The 27,886-nt window shown below is 46.8% G+C and overlaps 1 protein-coding gene across 1 annotated transcript in view; it reads left to right on the top strand.

Moving 5' to 3' along the window:
* The window catches only part of pacrg (PARK2 co-regulated), a 185,104-nt gene extending 158,599 nt beyond the window's left edge, over positions 1–26,505 (top strand). The window contains exon 5 of the mRNA XM_078423011.1: positions 25,671–26,505. Coding sequence (XP_078279137.1) covers positions 25,671–25,831 — 161 coding nt within the window. The 3' untranslated portion in view covers positions 25,832–26,505. The remainder of the gene's footprint in view (positions 1–25,670) is intronic.
* The last annotated feature ends 1,381 nt before the right edge of the window (positions 26,506–27,886 follow it).

Here is a 27,886-nt window from a genome sequence, read left to right as displayed (position 1 = left end):
ATAGCAAGAGGATTTGAGTTTAGGAGCAGGGAGGTTCTGCTGCAGTTGTACAGGGCCTTGGTGAGACCGCACCTGGAGTATTGTGTGCAGTTTTGGTCTCCTAACCTGAGGAAAGACGTTCTTGCCTTAGAGGGAGTACAGAGAAGGTTCACCAGATTAATCCCTGGGATGGCGGGACTTGCATATGAGGAAAGACTGGATAGACTGGGCTTGTACTCGCTGGAATTTAGAAGACTGAGGGGGGATCTTATAGAAACATATAAAATTCTTAAGGGGTTGGAGAGGCTAGATGCGGGAAGATTGTTCCCGATGTTGGGGGAGTCCAGAACCAGGGGTCACAGCTTAAGGATAAGGGGGAAGTCTTTTAGGACCGAGATGAGAAAACATTTCTTCACACAGATGGTGGTGAGTCTCTGGAATTCTCTGCCACAGAAGGTAGTTGAGGCCAGTTCATTGGCTATATTTAAGAGGGAGTTAGATGTGGCCCTTTTTGCTAAAGGGATCAGGGGGTATGGAGAGAAGGCAGGTACAGGCTACTGAGCTGGATGATCAGCCATGATCATATTGAATGGGTTGTACCTGTTTTTTGGTAATAGGCAGCTTTGTAAGTATGTTAACCCAACAAAACAACAAGTACATAGAGACGCAAAGTGCTGGAGTAACTCAGCGGGACTGGCAGCATCTGTGGAGAACATCGACAGGTGACGTTTCGGGTTACGACACATGTTCAGTCTGACCGTAAACGTCACCGATCCATGTTCTCCACAGATGCTGCCTGTCCCGCTCAGTTACTCCAGCACTTAGCGTCTTTGTGTGTCTTTTTGTGCCTTTTCTTATGATCACATATGGAATGTTATTTATTTAAGTTTAGAGATACAGCATGGAAACAGGCCCTTCGGCCCACCGAGTCCATGCTGACCATCGATCACCCACTCACACTAGTTCTATCTTAGACCATTTTCGCATAAGACACACATCGGGGGCAATTTACCGAAGCCAATTAACCTACAAACCTGTGAGTCTTTGGAGTGTGGGAGGAAACCAGAGCACCCGGAGAAGACCCACGCGGTCAAGGGGGGAACGTACAAACTCCGTACAGACAGTATCCGGTAGCACAGTGCAGTACATTCACAGGGTTTTATGGTGGCACGTTGGCACAGCGGTAGAGTTGCTGTCTCACAGCACCAGAGACCCAGGTTTGATCCTGACTACGGGTGCTGTAAGAAAATAACTGCAGATGCTAGTACAAATCAAAGGTACTTATTCACAAAATGCTGGAGTAACTCAGCAGGTCAGGCAGCATCTCAGGAAAGAAAGAATGGGCGACGTTTCGGGTCGAGACCCTTCTTCAGACTGATGTCAGGGGGGGTGGGACAAAGGAAGGATATAGGTGGAGACAGGAAGATAGAGGGAGAACTGGGAAGGAGGAGGGGAAGAGAGGGACAGAGGAGCTATCTAAAGTTGGAGAAGTCAATGTTCATACCGCTGGGCTGCAAACTGCCCAAGCGAAATATGAGGTGCTGTTCCTCCAATTTCCAGTGGGCCTCACTATGGCACTGGAGGAGGCCCATGACAGAAAGGTCAGACTGGGAGTGGGAGGGGGAGTTGAAGTGCTCAGCCACCGGGAGATCAGGGTGGTTAAGGCGGACTGAGCGAAGGTGTTGTGCGACTACGGGTGCAGTCTGTGTGGAGTTTGTACGTTCTCGCCGTGACCGCGTGGGTTTTCTCTGGGTGCTCCGGTTTCCTCCCACACTCCAGAGACGTGCAGGTTTGTGGGTTAATTTACTTTGGTAAAGAGTGTAATTTGTCCCTAGTGTGTAGTAGGATAGCGCTAGTGTACAGGAATCGCTTGGTCGGCTCAGACCCGGTGGGCCGAAGGGCTTGTTTCCGTGCTGTATCTCTGAACTAAACTAAAGCTGAACTAAGCATCCAAGATGTGGATCTAAACCGGGTCTCTGGCGCTGTGAGGCAGCAGCTCTACCACTGAGCTCTACCATAGTGAGGGCGTGCAGCGTAGGTTTACTAGGTCAATTCCCGGAATGGTGGGACTGTCATATGTTGAAAGACTGGAGCGACTAGGCTTGTATACACTGGAATTTAGAAGGATGAGAGGAGATCTTATCGAAACGTATAAGATTATTAAGGGGTTAGAGGCAGGAAACATGTTCCCAATGTTGGGGGGTTCAGAACAAGGGGCCACAGTTTAATAATAAGGGGTTGGCCATTTAGAACTAAGATGAGGAAAAACTTTTTCAGTCAGAGTGTTGTGAATCTGTGGAATTCTCTGCCTCAGAAGGCAGTGGAGGCCAATTCTCTAAATGCATTCAAGAGAGAGCTAGATAGAGCTCTTAAGGATAGCGGAGTCAGGGGGTATGGGGAGAAGGCAGGAACGGGGTACTGATTGAGAATGATCAGCCATGATCACATTGAATGGCGGTGCTGGCTCGAAGGGCCGAATGGCCTCCTCCTGCACCTATTGTCTATTGTCTATTGAACCACCGTAAAACCTTGTGAGTTATAAAACCGTGTGAAGATCGGCAGTCTGATCTTGAGAGCCTCCGTGGAAGAGGTTTTGAAGCAAATGAACTCAAAGTAACGACGATTATTTTTGAAGGGTGGCGGAACTCCTTGGCTAGAGTTGTGACACTCTGATCACCGTTCTGCATCTAATGCCTAGCACCAGTGTGAAAAATTACCACTTTCCTCATCTGCCGTCGGGGCCAAACAGAGTTTAATTAGGAGGAATCTGACAGTGTTGTCACTTGCTGTCAGAATGGTGCAACATCAGCCGCTTTGCCAGTGTCTTTGGAATGCTATTTACCACCTCATAAGGTGAGGAATTGTTCTCAATGCTGCAGTTTTCAGTGAGGTCCCTCTCATTTGGACCCACCAGGGTGCACCTCCTCCAACCTCAGCCCCTCTATCAGCTGAGGCGTTCGGTGAAAGGACCACCCAGTCTGCGCTTGGTCTCGCCGATATGTGGACTCCTGTATATCGGCGAGACCAAGCGCAGACTGGGTGGTCCTTTCACCGAACGCCTCCGCTCAGTCCGCCTTGGCCCACGCAATCTTTAACTCCCCCTCTCATCCCCACACCGACCTTTCCTGTCCTGGACCTCCTCCATTGTCAGAGTGAAGCCACAGGCAATTTGGAGGAACAGCACCTCATATTTCGCTTGGGCAGCTTACACCCCAGCGGTACGAGTATTGATTTCTCTAACTTCAAGTAACCCTTGCATTTCCTCTCTCTCCGTTTCTCCCCCCACACGAATTGTCCTGCTAGTTTCACTGTTCGTATCACCTCTTGGATAGCCAACAATGGACAATTGTGGGCTCCACCTTCCCATGATCATCAGTGCTGGCTCTGATGAATTATTTTACCGACCTTTCATTCGGTTGTTCTTTGTCTCATCTTGTATCTCTAGTCTCCCTCTCCCCCGTCTCTCAGTCTGAAGAAGGGTCTTGACCCAAAACGTCACCTATTCCTTTTCTCCAGCGATTCCCTGCCTGACCCCCCCCCCCCCCCCCCTGAGTTACACAGTTGCAGATGCAGTTTAGTTTACTGTCACGTGTGCCGAGGTACAGTGAAAAGCTTTGCTGCGTGCTATCCAGTCAGCGGAAAGACAGCACTTGATTACAATCGAGCCGTTCACAGTGTGCAGATACAGGATGAGGGGGACAGATAACGTTTAGTGCGAGGTAAAGTCCGATCAAGGATCGTGCGAAGGTCACCAGTGAAGTGGCACTTTGTCTCTTTGTCACGTCGCACTGCACTGGAAACGATCCTTCTTTTAGCTTCACCCCGCTGTTGTAAAGGTTGAAGTGAAATGCCTTAAGGTGAGGTGGTTTTTTTAACCCGCCCGCCCGCCCTCCCTAAAAATACAAAAACCTTAAGAAAACACGCAGGTACTGTAATGGAGAGATGCTTGCATTGACAGCAGAAAATTAATTCCACGGCAGCCCACCGTTGCAAGAAAGCAAGCTCCAAAGATCATTTTTAATTCGGACGACTGAATGCAAACATTGTCCGTTTTCGGGAGGGCGAGCCGTGCCAACATTCTTTCGGCAAAATCTCGCCTCAGCTGGTGTGTTCCATCAGGCTGGAGTACAAAGCATTCCTGCTCTGCCTGCCTCCCCCAGTCCCTCACGCGCCGGGAATTTCTGTAACAATGGCATTTTTTCAGGGATCATTAGAGAATAAAGTATTTGTGACCGTGTTAAAGCGCGCCACTGAAGTCCTCCTAATAAAGCCCGCGGAGCGCACATGACTGCTCCAAATGGCTCAGAGGGTGACTTAGCAAGCGGCCAGCTGCAGTTCCAGCAGACGTCCTTGCTCGCCTGACCCCCAAAAATACTTCCCCGTCTAATCCCACCACCTTCTCTGCTCTCTGCACAAATGGTATTCACAGCAGTATCCAGTCCTTCTACCCTGTGGCTAACAAACTGTGCAACTCCTCTGTCGTGGGGTAGACTGACTGCCCTTCCACCCCATCCCCCCCCCCCCCACAACCCCTCCCCCCACCCATCTCCGTTCTAAATGGCCTACCCCTTATTCTTAAACTGTGGCCCCTTGTTCTGGACTCCCCCAACATTGGGAACATGTTTCCTGCCTCTAACATGTCCAACCCCTTAATAATCTTATACGTTTCGATATGATCTCCTCTCATCCTTCTAAGTTCCAGTGTATACAAGCAGAGTCGCTCCAGTCTTTCAACATATGACAGTCCCGCCATTCCGGGAATTAACCTAGTAAACCTACGCTGCACGCCCTCAATAGCAAGAATATCCTTCCTCAAATTTGGAGACCAAACCTGCACACAGTACTCCAGGTGCGGTCTCACTAGGGCCCTGTACAACTGCAGAAGGACCTCTTTGCTCCTATACTCAACTCCTCTCGTTATGAAGGCCAACATTCCATTGGCTTTCTTCACTGCCTGCTGTACCTGCATGCTTCCTTTCAGTGACTGATGCACTAGGACACCCAGATCTCATTGTACGTCCCCTGTTCCTCTGACGAAATAAATTCCTCCTCATCTCCTTCCTAAAGGAACGTCCTTTAATTCTGAGGCTGTGGCCCTCTGGTCCTAGACTCTCCCACCGGTGGAAACATCCTCTCCACATCCACTCCATCCTGGCCGCTCACTATTCGGTATGTTTCAATGAGGCCCCTTCCTCATTCTGCTGAGCTCCAGCGAGTGCAGGCCCAGTGCCGACACACGCTCATCACACGCTAACCCACTCATTCCTGGGATAATTTTTGTAAAGTTTGACTGCTGTTTCTGTGTGTCAGGTTTTTTTGCAGGTCAGGGCCATTTAGCAGCGCTCTCCCGATGACAGAAGCACAAAAATAACCATATTGTGTATCGACAGTCTGCCACTCAGTAGACACTGACACACATTTGCATGTTCTTGAACATGTAGCACTGCAAGCAGCCAGATTCAGTGGTGATTAAATGTCAGGGCTGTCAGACTTGGATCCCCGCGTAGGTCAAAGTGCCAACCAAGTAATCAATTGAGACAGCTCGGTGCTGGCTTCAGAAACCACTCCTCATACTGGAGGAAGACGAGTGTGTGTGTGTGTGTGTGTGTGTGTGTGTGTGTGTGTGTGTGTGTGTGTGTGTGTGTGTGTGTGTGTGTGCGTGTGTGTGTGTGTGCGTGTGTGTGTGTGTGCGTGTGCGCGTGTGTGTGTGTATATATGTATGTATGTGTGCGCGCACGCGTGTATGTGTGCGTGTATGTGTGTGCGTGTGTGTGTGTGTATGTATGTATGTGTGTGCGCGCGTGTATGCGTGTATGTGTGTGCATGTATGTGTGTATGTGTGTGTGTGCGCGTATATGCGTGTCTGTATGTGTGCACGTGTGTGTGTGTGTGTGTGTGCATGTGTGTGTGTGTGTGTGCGTATATGTGTGTGTGTGTGTGTGCACGTGTGCGTGTGTGCATGTGTGTGGATGTGCGCGCGTGTGTGCACTTGTGTGTGCGTATGTGTGTGTGCATGTGTTTATTCATGTTTCTAGACTCTGACATGCTTCTCTCAGGTGTAGAGGAAATATATGAGCCTCAGTTCAGTAAATGTTCTGACATTTGAAGAGATTAAATAAAACCCATTGATGCTGTATATTTACTGGAAGAAAGAAATAGGATTTTTTCCACCCTCCCACACATTCCCTTAGTTTAGTTTTGAGATATAGCACGGAAGCAGGCCCTTCGGCCCGCCAAGTGGGATAACATCGAACTAGTGTGAATGGGTGATCGATGGTTGGCGTGGACTCGGTGGGCCGAAGGGCCTGTTTCCGTGCTGTCTGTCTAAACTACACCAAACTAACTTCAATCGTAAGAGCAGGGTTGCCAGATTTCAAGAATCAGGAGTGTTTTATTGTTGTAGGTCAAGAATCGGAACAACAGAATCCTTACTTGCAGCGGTACGACAGGCCTGTAAACATGGCGCTCAGCAGTGGTACGACAGGCCTGTAAACATGGCGGTCAGCAGCTGTACGACAGGCCTATAAACATGGCGGTCAGCATCGGTACGACAGGCCTGTAAACATGGCGGTCAGCAGCGGTACGACAGGCCTGTAAACATGGCGGTCAGCAGTGGTACAACAGGACTGTAAACATGGCGGTCAGCAGCGGTACGACAGGCCTGTAAACATGGCGGTCAGCAGCGGTACGACAGGACTGTAAACATGGCGGTCAGCAGTGGTACGACAGGCCTGTAAACATGGCGGTCAGCAGCAGTACGACAGGACTGTAAACATGGCGGTCAGCAGTGGTACGACAGGCCTGTAAACATGGCGGTCAGCAGTGGTACGACAGGTCTGTAAACATGGCGGTCAGCAGCGGTACGACAGGCCTGTAAACATGGCGGTCAGCAGCGGTACGACAGGCCTGTAAACATGGCAGTCAGCAGTGGTACGGCAGGCCTGTAAACATGGCGGTCAGCAGTGGTATGGCAGGCCTGTAAACATGGCGGTCAGCAGTGGTACGACAGGCCTGTAAACATGGCGGTCAGCAGTGGTACGACAGGCCAGTAAACATGGCGGTCAGCAGTGGTACGACAGGCCTGTAAACATGGCGGTCAGCAGTGGTACGACAGGCCTGTAAACATGGCGGTCAGCAGTGGTACGACAGGCCTGTAAACATGGCGGTCAGCAGGCACCGCAATAAACAGCAAAAAGACCTTCATTAAATTAAAACGAACAATGTGGTGCAAAAAGTAAAACACAGCCTGAAGTCCCCAGTGCAACCCAAGGAGTTTGTGGTTCAGAGTCACTCATTCATTCAGAGTCGAGGTTCAATCGCCTGATGGTCATTGGGAAGAAGCTGTAGACTTTAGAGATACAGCACGGAAACAGGCCCTTCGGCCCATCGAGCCCGTGCCGACCAGACAGGTTTGTGGATCGGCGGCATTCCTCCCGGAAGAGGGTGCGAACGAGGTCATAAGTTCATAAGTGATAGGAGCAGAATTAGGCCATTCGGCCCATCAAGTCTACGGCGCCATTCAATCACGGCTGACCTATCTCTCCCTCTCAACCCCATTCTCCTGCCTTCTCCCCCCCCCCCAACCTCTGACACCCATACTAATCAAAAATCTATCTATCTCTGCCTTAACAGTATCTGTTGACTTGGCCTCCACAGCCGTCTGTGGCAATGAATTCCACAGATTCACCACCCTCTGTCTAAAGAAATTCCTGCTCATCTCCTTCCTAAAGGAACGTCCTTTAATTCTGAGGCTCCGACCTCTGGTCCTTCTGGAAACATCCTCTCCACATCCACTCTATCCAAGCCTTACGCTGGTGACTATAAGGGCAAGAGTACGGTCTCTTCCCCTACCCTGGGCAAAAGACTGTGCATTCACCCGATCAATTCCTCTCATGACTATATACACCTCTGTAGGATTACCCCCTAGCCTCTTACACTCCAAGGAATAAGGTCCTAGACTGCACAAACTCTCCCTATAGCACAGGGCCTTAAGTCTTGGTAAATCCTTGTAAACCTCTGCACGCCCTCCATAGAAACATAGAAAATAGGTGCAGGAGAAGGCCATTCGGCCCATCAAGTCAGCACTGCCATTCAATATGATCATGGCTGATCATCCAAAATCAGCCTGGGCAGCTTGCAGCCCAGTGGTATGAACATCGACTTCTCCAACTTTAGATAGTTCCTCTGTCCCTCTCTTCCCCTCCTCCTTCCCAGATCTCCCTCTATCTTCCTGTCTCCACCTATATCCTTCCTTTGTCCCGCCCCCCTGACATCAGTCTGAAGAAGGGTCTCGACCCGAAACGTCACCCATTCCATCTCTCCCGAGATGCTGCCTGACCTGCTGAGTTACTCCAGCATTTTGTGAATAAATACCTTCGATTTGTACCAGCATCTGCAGTTATTTTCTTATCCAAAATCAGTACCCCGTTCCTGCTTTTTCCCCGTTAGCCCTAAGAGCTCAATCTAACTCTCTCTTGAAAACATCCAGTGAATAGGCCTCCACTGCCTTCTGTGGCAGAGAATTCCACAACTCTCTGGGTGAAAAAGTTTTTCCTCGTCTCTGTCCTAAATTGCCTACCCCTTATTCTTAATTCTCCAGTTTCAGTCATGACTTTAAGGTCTTTCCTTGTAAATGTGATGGGTGTAACAGGAAATCGTGTTTACTCAAGGGGAGACAACAAAAACCGGCTTGATTCAACATCCTGCAGGAAGTCTACCGGGATCTGTACCCAGCAGGGTTGCCAACTTCCTCACTCCCAAATACGGGACAAGGTGACGTCACCGCCCCGCGCCCCACGTGACATCACCCAGCCAGCGGCCACGTGCTCCCGCTCCACCAATGGCGGCCGCCATTGGTGGAGCGGGAGCACGTGGCCGCTGGCTGGGTGAGGTCACGTGGGGCGCGCGGGGGCGGTGACGTCACCCTTTGTCCCTTATTTGGGAGTGAGGAAGTTGGCAACCCTACTAACGCGGGACAAACTAATTTAGCCCAAAATACGGGATGTCCCGGCTAATACGGGAACAGTTGGCAACCCTAGTACCCAGTACAGCTTGTAATTGTACAACAGAATTAATAAATGTGCAGTTATCCATCTATTTCTGAGTTACCAGTCAGAGGGTTATATTTAGGACACTGCCTCATATGTTGGCTGCAGCAAAGTTCAATAAGTTTTCTCACCACATCAGCTCGTCAACAATGTCTCTCATCAGGAGGCTTTAGAGTTTAGACTTTACTTTAGACGTTAAAGACACAGTGCGGAAACAGGTCCTTCGGCCCACCGACCCCACGCTGACCAGCGATTGCCCCGTACACGAGTGCTACCCTATACAATAGGGACAATTTACAATTTTAACGAAGCCAATAAACCTGCACGTCCTTGGAGTGTGGGAGGAAACTCCGGCTTAGTGGAGGCATATGAGATCATGAGGGGAATAAAAGGGCGGCACGGTGGCGCAGCGGTAGAAGTGCTGCCTTACAGTGAATGTAGCGCCGGAGACTCAGGTTCGATCCTGACTACGGGCGCCGTCTGTACGGAGTTTGTACGTTCTCCCCGTGACCCGCGTGGGTTTTCTCCGAGATCTTCGGTTTCCTCCCACACTCCAAAGGGCATTGGTGAGACCACATCTGGAGTATTGCGTACAGTTTTGGTCTCCTAATCTGAGGAAAGACATTCTTGCCATAGAGGGAGTACAGAGAAGGTTCACCGGATTGATTCCTGGGATGGCAGGACTTTCATATGAAGAAAGACTGGATAGACTCGGCTTGTACTCGCTGGAATTTAGAAGATTGAGGTGGGATCTTATAGAAACTTACAAAATTCTTAATGGGTTGGACAGGCTAGATGCAGGAAGATTGTTCCCGATGTTGGGGAAGTCCAGAACAAGGGGTCACAGTTTAAGGATAAGGGGGAAGTCTTTTAGGACCAAGATGAGAAAGTTTATTTTCACACAGAGAGTGGTGAATCTGTGGAATTCTCTGCCACAGAAGGTAGTTGAGGCCAGTTCATTGGCTATATTTAAGAGGGAGTTAGATGTGGCCCTTGTGGCTAAAGGGATCAGGGGGTATGGAGAGAAGGCAGGTACAGGATACTGAGTTGGATGATCATATTGAATGGCGGTGCAGGCTCGAAGGGCCGAATGGCCTACCCCTGCACCTATTTTCTATGTTTCTATGTTTCTATGTACAGGTATGTAGGTTAATTGGCTGGGCAAATGTAAAAATTATCCCTAGTGGGTGTAAGATAGTGTTAGTGTGCGGGGATCGCTGGGCGGCACGGACCTGGTGGGCCGAAGGGCCTGTTTCCGCGCTGTATCTCTAAATCTAAATCTAAAAATCTAGATGGGGTAAATTCCCAGGGTAGGGGAATCAAGAACCAGAAGGCATAGGGCAACTTTTTCACACAAAGGGTGGTGGGTGTATGGAGCGAGCTGCCGGAGGACGAAGTGGAGGCAGGTATTATCACCCCTTTTAAACATCAGTTGGACAGGTAGATAGATAGGGACAGGTTTAGAGGGATATGGCCCAAACGCAGGCAGGTGGGACTAGTGTAGATGGGGCATGTTGGCTGGTGCGGGTAAATTGAGCCGATTTATCACTCTACGACTCTATGACAATGTCTCTCAGCAGATCTCATCCACATGTGTTTCTCTCTGCAATTGTCTCCAGTCATCATTCTGTTGGGGAAATGTATGATTAAGATGGAACAACAAAATGTTTACATTTTGACTGCAATTCTGAGAAATCGAACATTTAAAAAAATCTGATTTAGGTTCTTGCTTTCAGTTCTGAAGCATAGAAGACAGCATTAGAGATGGGATGCAGTTTTCAAGAGAAGGTTTTGAGCAGAGCTAGCGGATTTTCAATTATGTTGTATAATCCAATATATTTTGGAGATTATACATGGTAAATATTGCCGTCATGCTTAACGAATTTTGAGAATAATGGTTTTTGAAATCCACTTTATCTTTGTGACATCTTTGATGGCTTTAGTGACTGGATGTTGCTTTCCCTGATGACTGTAGGAGCTGGATTGCAAAAGCATTAACTTACAAATGGGCACAGAATGTCATAAAACAGCACATGTTCCTTCAGAAGAATTTCTGAGTCCATTTGCGAGAGGAGGAATGAGAGTATAACTCAAAATTGATGAGAATGATCATCCATTTTATGTGTCCACGTTGGATTAGACAGAACATAAGGCACCTTGTGGACACTGCCCAGTCCATCACCGGCCCTGACCCCCCCCACCACCGAAGGGATTTATCGGAGTCGCTGCCTCATAAAAGGCAGCCAGCATCATCAGAGACCCACAGCACCCTGGCCACACACTCATCTCACCGCTGCCATCGGGAAGAAGGTAGACGAGCCTGAAATCTGTAAAGTCCAGGTTCAGGAACAGCTTCTTCCCTACAGCCACCAGGCTGTTAAACACTACTACCTCAAATAACTACAGAGACTATTATAAGAAAATAACTGCAGATGCTGGTACAAATCGAAGGTATTTATTCACAAAATGCTGGAGTAACTCAGCAGGTCAGGCAGCATCTCTGGAGAGAAGGAATGGGTGACGTTTCGGGTCGAGACCCTTCTTCAGACTGAAACGTCACCCATTCCTTCTCTCCTGAGATGCTGCCTGACCTGCTGAGTTACTCGAGCATTTTGTGAACAGAGACTATTATTATTATTATTATTATTATTATTATTATTATTATTATTATTATTATTATTATTATTATTATTATTATTATTATTGTTATTATTATTATTATTATTATTATTATTATTATTATTATTATTATTATTATTGTTATTATTGTTATTATTATTGTTATTATTATTATTATTATTATTATTATTATTATTATTATTATTATTATTATTATTATTATTATTATTATTATTATTATTATTATTTATAGTGTACTACTTTTACATGTTCTGTTGTGCTGCAGCAAGTAAGAATTTCATTGTTCTATCTGGGACACACGACAATAAAACACTCTTGACCGAAACAGGCCCTTTGTTTAAGATAGACACAAAGGGCTGTGGTAACTCAGCGGGTCAGGCAGCATCTCTGGAGAGAAAGGAATAGGTGCTCCTTCTCAGTCTAAAGAAGTGCTGCTTCTTTATCTCCACAGATACTGCCTGACCTGCTGAGTTACTCCACCACTTGGTGCCTTTGTTTGGCATAAACCAGCATCTGCAGTTTCTTTGTTTCTACATCAGGCAATTGTTTACATAGAAACATAGAAACATAGAAAATAGGTGCAGGAGTAGACCATTCGGCCCTTCGAGCCTGCACCGCCATTCAATATGATCATGGCTGATCATCCAACTCAGTATCCCGTACCTGCTTTCTCTCCATACCCCCTGATCCCTTTAGCCACAAGGATAGTGATCAGCCATGATCGCATTGAATGGCGGTGCTGGCTCGAAGGGCTGAATGGCCTACTCCTGCACCTATTGTCTATTGTCTATTGACCACATCTAACTCCCTCTTAAATATAGCCAATGAACTGGCCTCAACTACCTTCTGTGGCAGAGAATTCCACAGATCCACCACTCTCTGTGTGAAAAAAAACTTTCTCATCTCGGTCCTAAAAGACTTCCCCCTTATCCTTAAACTGTGACCCCTTGTTCTGGACTTCCCCAACATCGGGAACAATCTTCCTGCATCTAGCCTGTCCAACCCCTTAAGAATTTTGTAAGTTTCTATAAGATCCCCCCTCAATCTTCTAAATTCCAGCGAGTACAAGCCGAGTCTATCCAGTCTTTCTTCATATGAAAGTCCTGCCATCCCAGGAATCAATCTGGTGAACCTTCTCTGTACTCCCTCTATGGCAAGAATGTCTTTCCTCAGATTAGGAGACCAAAACTGTACGCAATACTCCAGGTGTGGTCTCACAAATGCCCTGTACAACTGCAGCAGAACCTGCTCCTATATTCCAATCCCCTCGCTATGAATGCAAACATACCATTCGCTTTCTTCACTGCCTGCTGCACCTAGTTTAGTTTAGTTCGGTGTAGTTTAGTTTAGTTTAGTTCAGTTTAGTTTAGTTTAGGGATGCAGCATGGAAACAGGCCCTCCGGCCCAGTGGGTCCATGCTGACCGGCGATCTCCCCGTACACTAGTTCAACCACACACACTACCGACAATTTACAGAAGCTAATTAACCGAACAAACCTGTACGTCTTTGAAGTGTGGGAGGAAACCGGAGCCCCTGGAGAAAACCTCTGGCGCTGTGAGGCAGCAACTCTACCGCTGTGCCACTGTGCCACAGTCAGAGAAACATATTGAATGGTCCTATCCAATGAAGGCAAGCAGACATATTTTTTGTCAAATTTGACTAGATTTTACCTCTCCTCGCTTTCTTCAAGCGCTCCGGATTCCTCCCACACTCCAAAGATGTTCAGGTTTGTAGGTTAATTGGCTTCTGTAAATTGTCGGTGGTGTGTGTGGGATAGAACTAGTCTATGGGGGGCTGAGCACTGGTCAGCACGGACTCGGTGGGCCGAAGGGCCTGTTTCCATGCTGTATCTCTAAACTAAACTAAACTAATCTAAACTAAACTAAACTAAACTAAACAATTGGCAAGAAATTATTAACTGGCGGAGCTGGCTCGAAGGGCCAGATGGCCTCCTCCTGTGCCTATTTTCTATGTTTTCTGTGTTTATGGACATATTCACCATGGACATTGTGTGCCAAAGGGCCTGTTCCTGTGCTGCACTGACCTATGTTCTAAGTTTATAATAATGCTGAGAAATACCACAAATTAAAGAAGCAAGTTCGGAACAATATCAGCAAAAAGGAAAACTTGACTGACTACAGCAATTTTCACTTCCCTGTTAAGTTGCCTCAAACCTCTCGGCTGCTGATGAAGAGCTGTTGACGTGTCGAGAGTGGTGTGACGTGGGAAATGTGGCAGATGCGTGGATGTGCACTGCAGACAGCGGCAGATACCTCTGGAAGGGCACTGCTCTGAAGCGATGGAGGCCAGAAGCCAGCAGAAGCCAAGGCTCAGACAGAAAAAAAGACACAAAGTGCCGGAGTAACTCGGCGGGTCAGGCTGCATCTCAGGAGATAGACACAAAGTCTTGGAGTAGCTCTAAACGTTTAAGAAACAGTTAGGTACATGGATAGGACAGGTTTAGAGAGGTATGGACCAAACGCAGGCAAGTGGGGCTAGTAGAGATGGGACATGTTGGTTGGCGTGGGCAGGTTGGGCTGAAGGGCCTGTTTCCACGCTGTATCACTCTATGACTCTAAGCTAGGGTACTGTCCGATTCACCTCTGCCCCATTTCAAACGTTGAAATTTGTCTATGGAACTGGTGCGCTACAATGCTGAAAAATATATTCTGTACTCTTCCCCTTTACTCTATTGAACTTGAGTATGGTTTTATTATATATATGTGTAGTATTGTTTGATCTGTTCAGAATCCATGCAAAACAAGGCTTTTTACTGTACCTTGGTACACACGACAATAATAAACCCAACCTAACCTAATATAGAAACAAGGAACGGCAGATGCTGGTTTATACCAAAGATAGACACAAAGTGCTGGGGTAAGGCAACAGGTCAGGCAGCATCTCTGGAGAAAAAAAAGGATGTGTAGCATTTTGGGCCTGACCCGCTGAGTTAGTCCAGCACTTTCACAAGTTATAGGACTAGAATCAGGCCATTCGGCCCATCGAGTTTACTCCACCATTCACTCATGACTAGTCTCTGCCTCCTAATCCCACTCTCCTGCCTTCTCCCCATAACCCTTGACACCCGTTCTAATCAAGTATCTGACTATCTCTGCCTTAAAAATATCCAATGATGGCCTCCACAGCCTTCTGTGGCAATTAATTCCACAGATTCACCACCCTATGACGAAATAAACTCCTCCTCATTTCCTTCCTAAAGGAACATCTTTCCCATCTCACCTTATGGAAGGAACGTTCGGAAGCCTGATACCAGAGGGGAAGAAGCTGTTCCTGATGCCAAGGTTTTAACAGGAAAACTCAGGCAACAGCAGGGAACAATCCAAGATGATACTTTCTGCGGCAGAGAATTCCACAGATTCACAACCGTCTTTCACCCAGAGTTGTGAATCTGTGGAATTCTCTGCCACAGAAGGCAGTGGAGGCCTGGATTTTTCATGAGTTAGATTTAGCTCTTAGGGCTAACGGAATCAAGGGATATGGGGAGAAAATAGGAACAGGGTACTGATTTTAGATGATCAGCCATGATCATATTGAATGGCGGTGCTGGCTCGAAGGGCCAAATGGCCTACTCCTACACCTATGTTTCTGTGTTTCTAATGGGGAAAATCAGTAGACCTAGATGTAGACAGTTCAATAGACAATAGACAATAGGTGCAGGAGTAGGCCATTCGGCCCTTCGAGCCAGCACCACCATTCAATGTGATCATGGCTGATCATTCTCAATCAGTACCCCATTCCTGCCTTCTCCCCATGCCCCCTGACTCCACTATCCTTAAGAGCTCTATCCAGCTCTCTCTCGAATGCATTCAGAGAATTGGCCTCCATAGTCTTGCTTCCATCAAAATGGCATAATTGGTTAATATTTACAATTACAATTCATACCAACTTCCATTTTAATGAGTATTTGGTCCAGGTATCTGGGGCGGTGTGGTGGCGGTGCTGATAGAGCTGCTGCCTCACACTGCTGGAGATCCCGGTTCAATCCCGACCTCGCATGCTGTCTGTGTAGAGTTTCCGTGTTCTCCCCGTGACCGCGTAGGTTGCCTCAGGGTGCTCCAGTTTCCTCCCACATCACAAAAGGCGTGAGGGTCGGTGGAGTAAGTGGCCTTCACACTGAAGAATGGTTCTGACCCGAAATGTCACCTGTCCATGGTCTTGAGAGAAGGCACAGGGTGCTGGAGTAACTCAGCGGGTCAGGCAGCATCTGTGGAGAACATGGATAGGTGACGTTTCACAGAGTGCTGGAGTAACTCAGCGGGTCAGGCAGCATCTGTGGAGAACATGGATAGGTGACGTTTCACAGAGTGCTGGAGTAACTCAGCGGGTCAGGCAGCATCTCAGGATAACTTGGAGAGGAGATGTTTCAGGTCGGGACCCTTCTTCAGACTCTCGAGATGCTGCCTGAGGTACTGCTGAGGTACTCCAGCATTTTTGTCCTTTTTTGTAAACCAGCAATTGCAGTTCCTTGTTTCTACAATTTACCTCACAATGGAATGTCCCGTGCACATTTTTCTCGTGACCATGTTGGAGTTATTAATGTAACGTAAGAATTGCCAGTAATGTGTGGCCATCAGACTACCGTGAATCTTAGCACCAGGAAACCAAGAGTGCTCCTCGTGGCAATTTTATATTTGAGTTAGGCAGTCTTTAGTTTAGTTTAGTTTAGAGATACAGCGCGGAAACAGGCCCTTCGGCCCACTGAGTCCACACCGACCAGCGATCCCGCCATACAGTAGCACTATCCTACATACACTAGGGACAATTTACAATGCTTCCTCCTGAAGCCAATTAACCTACAAACCTGCCAATCTCTGGAGTGTGGGAGGAAACCAGAGCACCAAGAGGAAACCCACGCAGGTCACGGGGAGAACGTACAAACTCCGTACAGACAGCGCCTGTAGTCAGGATCGAACCCAGGTCTCTGGCGCTGTGAGGCAGCAACTCTACCGCCGCGCCACCCATTCGGAACAAACAATGTTTGGACAAACAAACAATGTTGAATTCTAGCGACCAAAGGGGACTTTGAGGCGGCACGATGGCCTGTGCGGGGATCATCGGTCGGCGCGGACCCGGTGGATCAAAGGGCCTGTTTCCGCGCTGTATTTCTAAACTAAACTAAACTAGACTAAACCAGAGCAAGTGAGAGACAATATTCGTCACAGTCAGAATGGCCCAAAGCTCAGGGAATGAAAGCAGATTCACAGAAATGTAGGCCTCTCGATTTTTTAATTTGAACAAGGAAACTAGTTGCTTGGAAATGTCTGCCTTCTGCTTTCCAGGCGACCGAAACACTCACATTCCTGAGCGACCAGCTGCAGAAGTCGGATGACACATGCTGCTCTGTGCACATAAAGTCTTCCATGGGTACTTAACTTTCATTAATTTAGTGCTGGGGTGGTTGGGGAGGAGTGGAATAACTTTAACTCGCTTTAATTTTGTTTTAAACTATTTATATTGCACAAAGTGTAACACCCTCATGTGTGTGAGGCTGCCACAGTACATTGTGGCCTGTTCAATATCGACCGAGCGAAATGTTCAGGGTGGGTGGATAATAATTAATCTCAGACCGTGACTGGATTCGTACACTGCTCTTGAATTCCACACTGTAAAGACTTTGTTCAGAAAGGAGTCATGATCTTTCCTGCCCCCTCCTCCCTCTCCCTTCCCCTCCCCCCATCCCACAGGCTGTGTGGCGTGCAGGCCCTTTGTCGATGGCAGTTTCCTGCGAACTGCTCTCTCAGAAGGCTACAGCTACATCATTCTTCCCCAAGCCCGACACAAGGAGTCACACTGCCTTGGACAAAGGCATTCTGTGCAGCGACAAATCCCCATTGTTAGTCTCCAACACAGGCCGCTACTGTTTCCGGTCCTTGTTTGTCATCGGGATTCATTCCTCCAATGTTCATATCTTCCCCCAGTTGTATTTACGAGCTGAATTCGCTTTGCAAATTTCACATTCCTGCCCAGCCACTGGCATTTCTTTGTGGGAAATATCTTCTTGGAATTCTCCCCGACAGTAATACAAACTCGAGACTTTCCACACACAGCACGGATACAGGCCCTTCTGCCCATCGAGTCCGTGCTAGCCAGCGATCATACCGTACACTAGCACTTTTTAGTGGCCAGCCATGATCGCATTGAATGGTGGTGTAAGAAAATAACTGCAGATGCTGGTACAAATCGAAGGTATTTATTTCACAAAATGCTGGAGTAACTCAGCGGGTCAGGCAGCATCTCAGGAGAGAAGGAATGGGTGTTTCGGGTTGAGACCTTTCTTGAGACTGATCACATTGAATGGTGGCGCTGGCTCGAAGGGCCGAATGGCCTACTCCTGCACCTATTGTCTATTGTCTATCCTACACACACTAGGGACAATGTACAACTTTTATCGAAGCCAGATTAACCTGCAAACCTGTACGGCTTTGGGATGTGGGAGGAAACCGGAGCACCCGGAGTAAACCTCTGAGGGCGACGCGGTGGCGCAGCGGTAGAGTTGCTGCCTTACAACGCTGGAGACCCGGGTTCAATCCCGACTACGGGCGCTGTCTGTACAGAGTTTGTCCGTTCTTCCCGTGACCTGCACGGGTTTTCTCGGTTTCCTACCAGACTCCATATACGTGCGGGTTTGTAGGTTGGCTTGCTATAAATGTAATTTGTCCATAGTGATAGTGTGCGGGGATCGCTGGTCGGCGCGGACTCGGTGGGCCGAAGGGCCTGTTTCCGCGCTGTATCTCTGAATGAAGCTAAACCAAACTAAACAAATGCGGTCACGGGGAGAACGTACAAACTACACACAGACAGCACCCGTAGTCAGGTTCGAACCCGGGACTCTAGCGCTGTGAGGCAGCAACTCTACCACAGTGCCAGCCTAATGGATGCATCTTGCCCTGTCCTTAGAGGGAAAGAATTTTGTTGTCCTTTTCTGAACAGTTCCAGATAAACCAATGCAGGCACACTAAACTTTGAGGCATAATTTGTCCAAATTACTTGATAGAACCAATTAATCAACATGAACCCTCAACTATTACTTGTCCAAATCTTCTCTCTGTGTAGGATTTAGAATTTATCAATGTGGCAAAAACCTGTTGGCCTCAAGCACTAGATTTAGATATTGGACTTTGCTGGGTTTACCCTGCACTAAACATTATTCCCTTATCATGTATCTGTACACTGTAAATGGATCGATTGTAATCATGTATTGTCTTTCCGCTGACTGGTTAGCACGCAACAAAAGCTTTTCACTGTACCTCGGTACACGTGACAGTAAACTAAACTGCTTCATGGATGAGGTCTCGGGTCGAGATTCTTCTTCAAGCTGAAAGTCTCAGTCTGAAGAAGGGTCTCGACCCGAAACGTCAACCGTTCCTTCTCTCCAGGGATGCTGCCTGTCCCGCTGAGTTACTCCAGCTTTTTGTATCTATCTTTGGTGTAGTGACTGGTATTTCTGTCTCTCTGAGAATAATTTAAATCATAAACCAGTAATCTAGTTTATTCTGATATTTTATGGGAACAGATTTATCATCTTAAATTACTTAGAATGTTTTGCCATTTCCAGATTAGAGAGACAGTTTAGTATTTGCATGCAGTGACTATATCTGCATTAACATTTCAGCTGATTCTCTGCTGGGTTAATATTTCAGGCAAATTGACTCTCCTTTGAACTTTCTTTAATCTGACTTGATCGGACTTCAATGTTATATCTTTGCACTAAATGTTGTACCTTTACCCTTTATCTTTGCACTGTGGGCACCTTGATTGTGATCATGTGTGGTCTTTTTTTTTACTGGATAGCACGCAACAGCAGCTTTCCACTGTACCTCGGTATACGTGACAATAATAAACAAACAGACAGACAGACAGACAACAAAGTGAAAAATCCATTCAATGACCAGGTTTTGCAGACATCAGTGCTGGGTGAGAGATACACTGTCGTATCATAACCCTATAATCCGAAGTAGCTCTGGAAATAGCTTAAAAAGGCTTCAAAAGACCCACACCACCCTGGCCACGCTCGTACCACTCGGGGCGGTGAGGCTCGGCGGTGGCGGTGAAGCCTCGTGAGTCGGCCCATGGCCGGCGGTCGATGAGGGCATGGGGGGACCGCCGTGAGGGAGGGGCAAGAACAATGGAGCACCCAGAATGGGGAAGGAGAAGGGGGGGGGGAGAACAATGGAGCACCCAGAATGGGGAATGGGGAAGGGGAGGGGAGAACAATGGAGCACCCAGAATGGGGAATGGGGAAGGGGAGGGGGGGGGGGGAGAACAATGGAGCACCCAGAATGGGGAATGGGGAAGGGGAGGGGGGGGGGGGGAGAACAATGGAGCACCCAGAATGGGGAATGGGGAAGGGGAGGGGGGGGGGGGCGGGAGAACAATGGAGCACCCAGAATGGGGAATGGGGAGGGGAGAGTACAAAGGAGGAGCAGGCGCGGGGGTACATTGTAACTTTGTCGGCGCCCTTTATGTGGTGACTATTTGCATACCTTGTGCATGCAAACAAAGACAATAGACAAGCAAACAAAAGGTGTAGGAGTAGGCCATTCGGCCCTTCGAGCCTGTACGCACCACCATTCAATATGATCATGGCTGATCATTCACAATCAGTACCCCGTTCCTGCCTTCTCTCCACTATCTTTAAGAGCTCTATCTAGCTCTCTCTTGAAAGCATCCAGAGAATTGGCCTCCACTGCCTTCTGAGACAGAGAACTCCACAGATTTACAACTCTCTGACGGAAAAGGTTTGCCACAAAGAATGCCACTGTGCCCCGTCACTTGTGACACTAAAGTATTCCACTCCATTCCATTACATCTCGCGGCTACCATTGTGAAGAAGGTACAGGAGTCTGGAAACTGTGACCTCCAGGTTGAAGAACAGCTTCTTCCCAACAGTATTCAGACCCATGGACACTGCTCAACCATCTCCTTAACCCTACCATAGCAACGACAATCTTCTAATCTTCCATTCATTATTTTTGGCTGAGCTACAGACTTTGGTTTTGCACTATCATGGTCTGGTTACCGAGTATTAATAATGAATAATTATTTATTTATCTATCGTGTTGTTGATTATTGTATTTATTTGTGTGTTATCACTTTAATGGGCCAATAAAGCTCCTTGTACATGTGACAAGCAAACGCCCGGGCACTTAAGTTGTTACTGCCGTGAGAGTCGAAGAAAGTTTCTAGGTGCATTCCTGGAACTCCAGAAAATATCAGTGCCTTTAGGAGAGAGGGGAGAGAAGGTGGCGGCACGGTGGCACAGCGGTAGAGTTGCTGCCTCACGGCGCCAGAGACCCGGGTTCCATCCTGACCACGGGTGCTGTCTGTACGGAGTTTGTACGTTCTTCCCCTGACCTGCATGGGTTTTCCCCGGGTGCTCTGCTTTCAATAGACAATAGGTGCAGGTGGAGGCCATTCGGCCCTTTGAGCCAGCACCGCCATTCAATGTGATCATGGCTGATCATTCCCAATCAGTACCCCGTTCCTGCCTTCTCCCCATACTCCCTGACTCCGCTATCCTTAAGAGCTCTATCTAGCTCTCTCTTGAATGCATTCAGAGAATTGGCCTCCACTGCCTCCTGAGGCAGAGTATTCCACAGATTCACAACTCTCTGACTGAAAAAGTTTTTCCTCATCTCAGTTCTAAATGGCCTACCCCTTATTCTTAAACTGTGGCCCCTTGTTCTGGACTCCCCCAACATTGGGAACATGTTTCCTGCCTCTAACGTGTCCAACCCCTTAATAATCTTATACGTTTCGATAAGATCTCCTCTCATCCTTCTAAATTCCAGTGTATACAAGCCTAGTCGCTCCAGTCTTTCAACATACACTCCCACACTCCAAAGACGTACTGGTTTGCAGGTTAATTGGCTTCGGTAAAATTGTAAATAATAATAATAATAATAATACATTTTATTTATATAGCGCTTTTCATATACTCAAAGACGCTTTACAGAGATTTTGAGAACATAGGGAAATGAATAAATAGATAAATAAGTAAATAAATAAATGAACAGAGAAAGGAGACAGAAGGTGAGGTGACCTTCAGTGGTTGAAGGCAGTACTGAACAGGTGAGACTTCAGTGATGTTTTGAATGTGGTGAGTGTGGGGGAGTCTCCAACGGTTTGGGGTAGTGAGTTCCATAGGGTGGGAGCAGCGATGGAGAAAGCCCTGTCCCCCCAGGATCTGAGTTTAGTCTGGATGTGGGGGGATAGGAGATTGGCAGCGTGTGTGTAGGATAGTGCTGGTGTAAGAGGTCGCTAGTCGGCGTGGACTTGGTGGGCCGAAGGGCCTGTTTCCGTGCTGTATCTCTAAACTAAAGTCTTAAAAGGTGAATAATATTGATAGGAAAATAATCTTTAATGTTTCGCACAACACTCGCAGATCAAGAAATAGACCGTTTCCAACGTTTCCCCGTGGTCATTTGGATTTCCAGCATCTGCGGTAATTTGCTTCATTGCCATCAACCAAGACAGCGGACCTTGCCTCTGTATTTGCTGAACCATTTAGTGAAGGACGAGAAGCCGTATTTCCTTTGTGGCAAATAACCAACATCTGTTTCTTTTTGTACAGCTTCTGGGCTTTAACCTCATGTTTGTATCCTGTACAAAATGATTAAACTAAGATGAGTTTACTTGTGTTGCTGTTAGTGCTGCCAAATTAAATGTCTGTGGTTAGATTTAGTATGATCAACCAGAGAGTCATGTGTGCGGTTTGGAAGACAGGTGTGGGTGCCATGTCAATAGTTAAAATACATATTGTGTTGCGTGTATGGAGAACCATACAATGCTTCACTATAATGGTGCAAAGGATGGCTGTTATGTCCAAGCTGGAATAAAAAGGAACTGCAGAAACTCATTAGGCATACACCAACGACAAGACACATAATGGCTGTGGTAATGTGTAGAAATCTGAGTCTGAAGAAGGGTCTCGACCCATCACCCATCCCTTCTCTCCTGAGAAGCTGCCTGACCCGCTGAGTTACTTCAGCTTTTTGAGTCTACCCATGCTTGTGTCAGGGGTTATGGGGAGAAGGCAGGAGAACGGGGTTGAGCGGGAAAGATAGATCAGCCGTGATTGAATGGTGGAGTAGACTCGATGGGCTGAATGGCCTAATTCTGCTCCGATTACTTATGAATGCCGGGGTAACTCAGCGGTATGAACGCTGAATTCTCTAATTTTAGGTAACTGTTACATACCACTCCCCCTCCCCCTCCCCCTCCCCTCGTCATGCCCCCCTTCCTCCACTAAAAGCTGGTTAACCAGTTCCACAGCTCACAATGTTGTCTCCCTCTTGTGATCACACCAGCCCTAGTTAACAATCAGCCTATCAGGGAACCATCCTGCCTGTGGTCATCTCTCACTGGTCCTGATTTGTCCTGGGCTTTTCTTGCTTCCCATTCATCAGTTCATAAGATCATAAGTGATAAGAGTGGAATTAGGCCATTCAGCCCATCAAGTCAAGGGCGGCACGGTGGCACAGCGGTAGAGTTGCTGCCTTACAGCGAATGCAGCGCCGGAGACTCAGGTTCGATCCTGACTACGGGCGTCGTCTGTACGGAGTTTGTACGTTCTCCCCGTGACCTGCGTGGGTTTTCTCCGAGATCTTCGGTTTCCTCCCACACTCCAAAGACGTACAGGTATGTAGGTTAATTGACTGGGTAAATGTAAAAATTGTCCCTAGTGTGTGTAGGATAGTGTTAATGTGCGGGGATCGCTGGGCTCGGTGGGCCGAAGGGCCTGTTTCCGCACTGTATCTCTAAATCTAAAAAATCTAAAAAAAAATCTAAAAGTCTAATCCGCCATTCAATCATGGCTGATCTATCTCTCCCTCCCAACCCCATTCTCCTGCCCTCTCCCCATAACCTCTGACACCTGATTCCTTCCAATCCCAATGAACTGTCCTTGTTCTCCAGATTTGCTGCCTGACACACTGACTTACTCCAGCACATTGTGTCTTTGTGTGTAAACCAGCATCTGTAGTTCCTTGTATCTACACGAATGGTAACTCATTGGTTTTTGCCTGTTATGAGTGGAATGAAGTGCCAATAAACAGTCTGTGCATTATAAGATATTTTTATGTTTCCATCGAATTGCCATTTTCACAGTTTTAATTGAATGTATCTCCATGTTTAAAAGCAACAGCTGAGATCATTTGTGTAGGAAGGAACATCAGATGCTTTTTCCACCAAAGATAGACACAAATTGCTGGAGTAACTCAGTGGGTCAGGCAGCATCTCTGGAGAAAAGGAATAGGTGATGTTTGGGGTTGTGAGTCTGAAGAAGGGTCTCGACCCGAAACGTCACCTATTCCCTTTCTCCTGAGATGCTGCCTAACCCGCTGAGTTACTCCAGCATTTTTGTGTCTATCTTAGCTGAGATAATTTGTTCTGTAGTATTGCATTAGGTATTGTTGCAAGTTTACATACACAAACAAACATGGTCAGAACTGGCTCTGGCCACGCCGATATTAAGACAAATCATAATTGTGATATTCTATTTTGTTATACATTATTGTGCCTTTTCCCAATTACATAAAAATGAATGAATAACGTTTCTACTGCTGTTAATTTCTGATGCTTTGAATCAGGGCCTTATTGCCTGTGAAGTATAGATTTTGCTGTGGCTACAATATGAATTGGTTTCGGGGAATTAAATTTACAGCAGCATCACTCAGGCACATTAAATTCCACTTGTTTCTATGTCCAATGTGACATGCAGATTTATGATGCCAAAGTAGGGGTGTAATAAAAATTTACAGGGTAGAAATATCTCTGAAGAAATCTGCAAAAGCTGCAATTAACAGCAAGATTAGACACAAGTGGTAGGAGATGAAAGGCAATTAACATATTTCTGTCAAACATTGTACATAACTTTTGTCACTTGCAGCAGAAGTCATTAGTATTCTGCTGCCTATGTCCAGTGCTGTGGATGCCAAATAATGAACAGCGTTTTAAAATAGTGATGCATGGAACAGTGTGCTGATTAAAACAATGGTTTACTGTGCAGGAATATTCTGACTACACCTGTTCCGAGCCCAACAACTGGCATGATGCTACTGACCAGATTTAGAATGCCGTCAAGACTAGAATAGAACATTAGGGCAAGCTTGGGCTACAGGAGATTAAATAATTTCCAATTTAACAATCCCCGCAGAAAGAGAAAGTGGAAGAGTTTTAGTTTAGTTCAGTTTAGTTTAGAGATACAGCGCGGAAACAGGCCCTTCGGCCCACCGAGTCCGCACTGACCGGCGATCCCCGCACATTATCACTATCCTACACACACAAGGGACAATTTACATTTATACCAGCAAGCCGATTAACCCGCAAACGTGCACGTCTTTGGAGTGTGGGAGGGAACCGGAGGACTCGGAGAAAACCCGCGCAGGTCACGGGGAGAGCGTACAAACGCCGTGCAGACAGCACCCGTGGTCGGGATCGAACCCGTGTCTCTGGCGCTGTGAGGCGGCAGCTCTACCCACTGCGCCACCCTGCCCGTTAGTGAGGTTTTAAACTAGAACGGTGCAGAGACGCTGACACTAAGATGGCGCCCAAGCTTGGTGACTCTCAGTGTGATGGTCACTGAAGTGGATCTGCAATCGCCCGTCACAAACACTCCACTCTTTTCAACCTCCAGCCCTACAGCAGACACTGTAAATGGCTTGACTGTAATCATGTATAGTCTTTCCGCAGACTGCTTAGCACGCAACAAAAGCTTTTCACTGTATCTCGGTATCTCGGTGGCAATAAACTAAACTAAAACTAAAAAAAAACTAGCTGAAGGGTCTTCAATGATAAGATAAAGTCAATTTGTTAAATTGATCAATTCTGGAGGGTGTGGAGAGACATCTAATGTTTCAACTATGTTGCCTCAAAAAAGTGAAATGCAGCATGTTCACTGAACCAGAAAAAAATGTAATTGGATAGGACAGATTCTTTTGATCTCTGAACTGATTGTCCTTTTTTTTGCTTCCCCTCGCCAGTCAATATGGGCGATGGTATTGACTACAGTCAGCAGAAACGAGAAAATATCGGTGACCTTATCAATGAAACTCTGGAGGTGTTTGAACGTTTTGGTGGAGAAGATGCCTTCATCAACATCAAGTACATGGTCCCCACATACGAGTCCTGCATATTAAACTAAACCCCCCGCAAAAGGAAGGCAATGAAGAATTGAAAACTTTACTGGGCACATTTGTACTGCTGTATTTCAAATTCATCTTTATATATTTCAGAAAATTTGAATGCCATTTGAAATAGAATCTCTTAGAGAAAGTATAAAAGGAAACCATTATCAGTGGTGGGAAAAAAAACCCACAAGATAGAAAATGACAGAATTGGATTAACGTTGCATTTGTACTTTTGCATGATTTGATATATCATCTTTAAAAATCTCTCCAGCCTCTGTGTAGTGCTTTGACAATAATTAACATCTATTTCATTGAATAATAACCCGCACAAATTAGTTGAGCATTTATGAAAAACCCATCCATGTGCACAAATATTAATATTGTCTACAAACAATGAATTGTTTGTTCAATAAAGATTATTCATTTGGGAATTGGTATTCCCCATGCAGTATTTCAGTGCCAGGTTTGCGTGGATGATTTTTCAGGTCTAGGTGTTGATTTCCAGAGTTCTGATGATGTTTCACAATGCACACGTTAAATCAATTGTTCATTGTACGCAGGGAATGGAAGGCATGTGCTTTTGGCACCCTTAGAAATCCTTCACCAATTTAGTTTAGTTTCGGGATACTGTGTGGAAAGAGGCCCTTCAGCCCAACGAGTTTGTGCCGACCAGCGATCATCCCGACATTCGTTCTATCCTAGACACTAGGGACAATTTATAGAAGCCAATTAACCTACAAACCTGCACGCCTTTGGAGTGTGGAAGGAAACCGTCACACCCGGAGAAAACCCACGCAAGTCACGGGGAGAACGTGCAAACTCCGTACAGACAGCACCCGTAGTCAGGATCGAACCCGGGTCTCTGGCGCTGTGAGGCAGCAACTCTGCGCTACCCTGCCACCCATGCTTTTTGAGGAACACAACAGCCCAAACCAAGCTCACACAAGCAGCAATGTGATAATACCTGGATAAACCTTTACTGCTGATGTTTGAGAGATAAATATTGGCCACGACACCACGGATAATTCCTTCAAATTGTCCCCAGTGTGTGTAGGATAGTGCTGGTGTGCAGGGATCACTGGTCGGCCTGGACTCGTGTTGGCTGAAGGGCCAATTTCCATGCTGTATCTCTAAACTAAACTAAACTAAACTGCTTAGGTTATCCATGTTTACTTGTTTCACGACTTTTGTCTGCAATGTTTAAACACGATTCACACCTGCCCGGTCGGACAGCATGAGGTTTGCACTGAGCTCTGTAACAGTTCCACATTCAATAGACAATAGGTGCAGGAGGAGGCCATTCGACCCTTCGAGCCGGCACCAACATTCAATGTGATCATCATGGCTGATCATCCACAATCAGTACCCCGTTCCTGCCCTCTCCCCATACCCCCTGACTCTGCTATCATTAAGAACTCTATCTAACTCTCTCTTGAAAGCATCCAGAGAATTGGCCTCCACTGCCTTCTGAGGCAGAGAATTCCACAGATTTACAACTCTCTGACTGAAAAAGTTTTTCCTCATCTCCGTTCTAAATGGCCTACCTCTTATTCTTAAACTGTGGCCCCTGGTTCTGGATTCCCCCAACATCGGGAACATGTTTCCTGCCTCTAGCGTGTCCAATCCCTTAATAATCTTATATGTTTCAATAAGATCCCCTCTCATCCTTCTAAATTTCAGAGTATACGAGCTCAGTCGCTCCAGGATTTCAACATACGACAGCCCCGCCATCCCGGGAATTAACCTAGTGAACCTACGCTGCACGCCCTCAATAGCAAGAACTCCACTCCATTAGTTCTCAGATGTCAAGCAAACATGGTCGCAAACCAAAGCGCAATATGGAGAGCATCACGAGTGATTAAAAGTGTGGTGGCCTTTAAGAGAAACTGTGCTACTTGGACTGTGCACAAAGGGATTGCAATATTATCCTGCCAATTTCTACATAATTAATACTCACCCCACAGACTGCATCAAAGAGAGGTTGTGTTCAAACAGGGCATAACAGGACATGTGTTCAAACATAGAAATTATCATTTCTATTCTATTCTGTCATATAATTGTTTTAATAC

The sequence above is a fragment of the Rhinoraja longicauda genome, chromosome 27, assembly GCF_053455715.1.
Source record: "Rhinoraja longicauda isolate Sanriku21f chromosome 27, sRhiLon1.1, whole genome shotgun sequence".
Taxonomy (NCBI): domain Eukaryota; kingdom Metazoa; phylum Chordata; class Chondrichthyes; order Rajiformes; family Arhynchobatidae; genus Rhinoraja; species Rhinoraja longicauda.
This window is presented reverse-complemented; position numbering and strand designations above follow the sequence as displayed.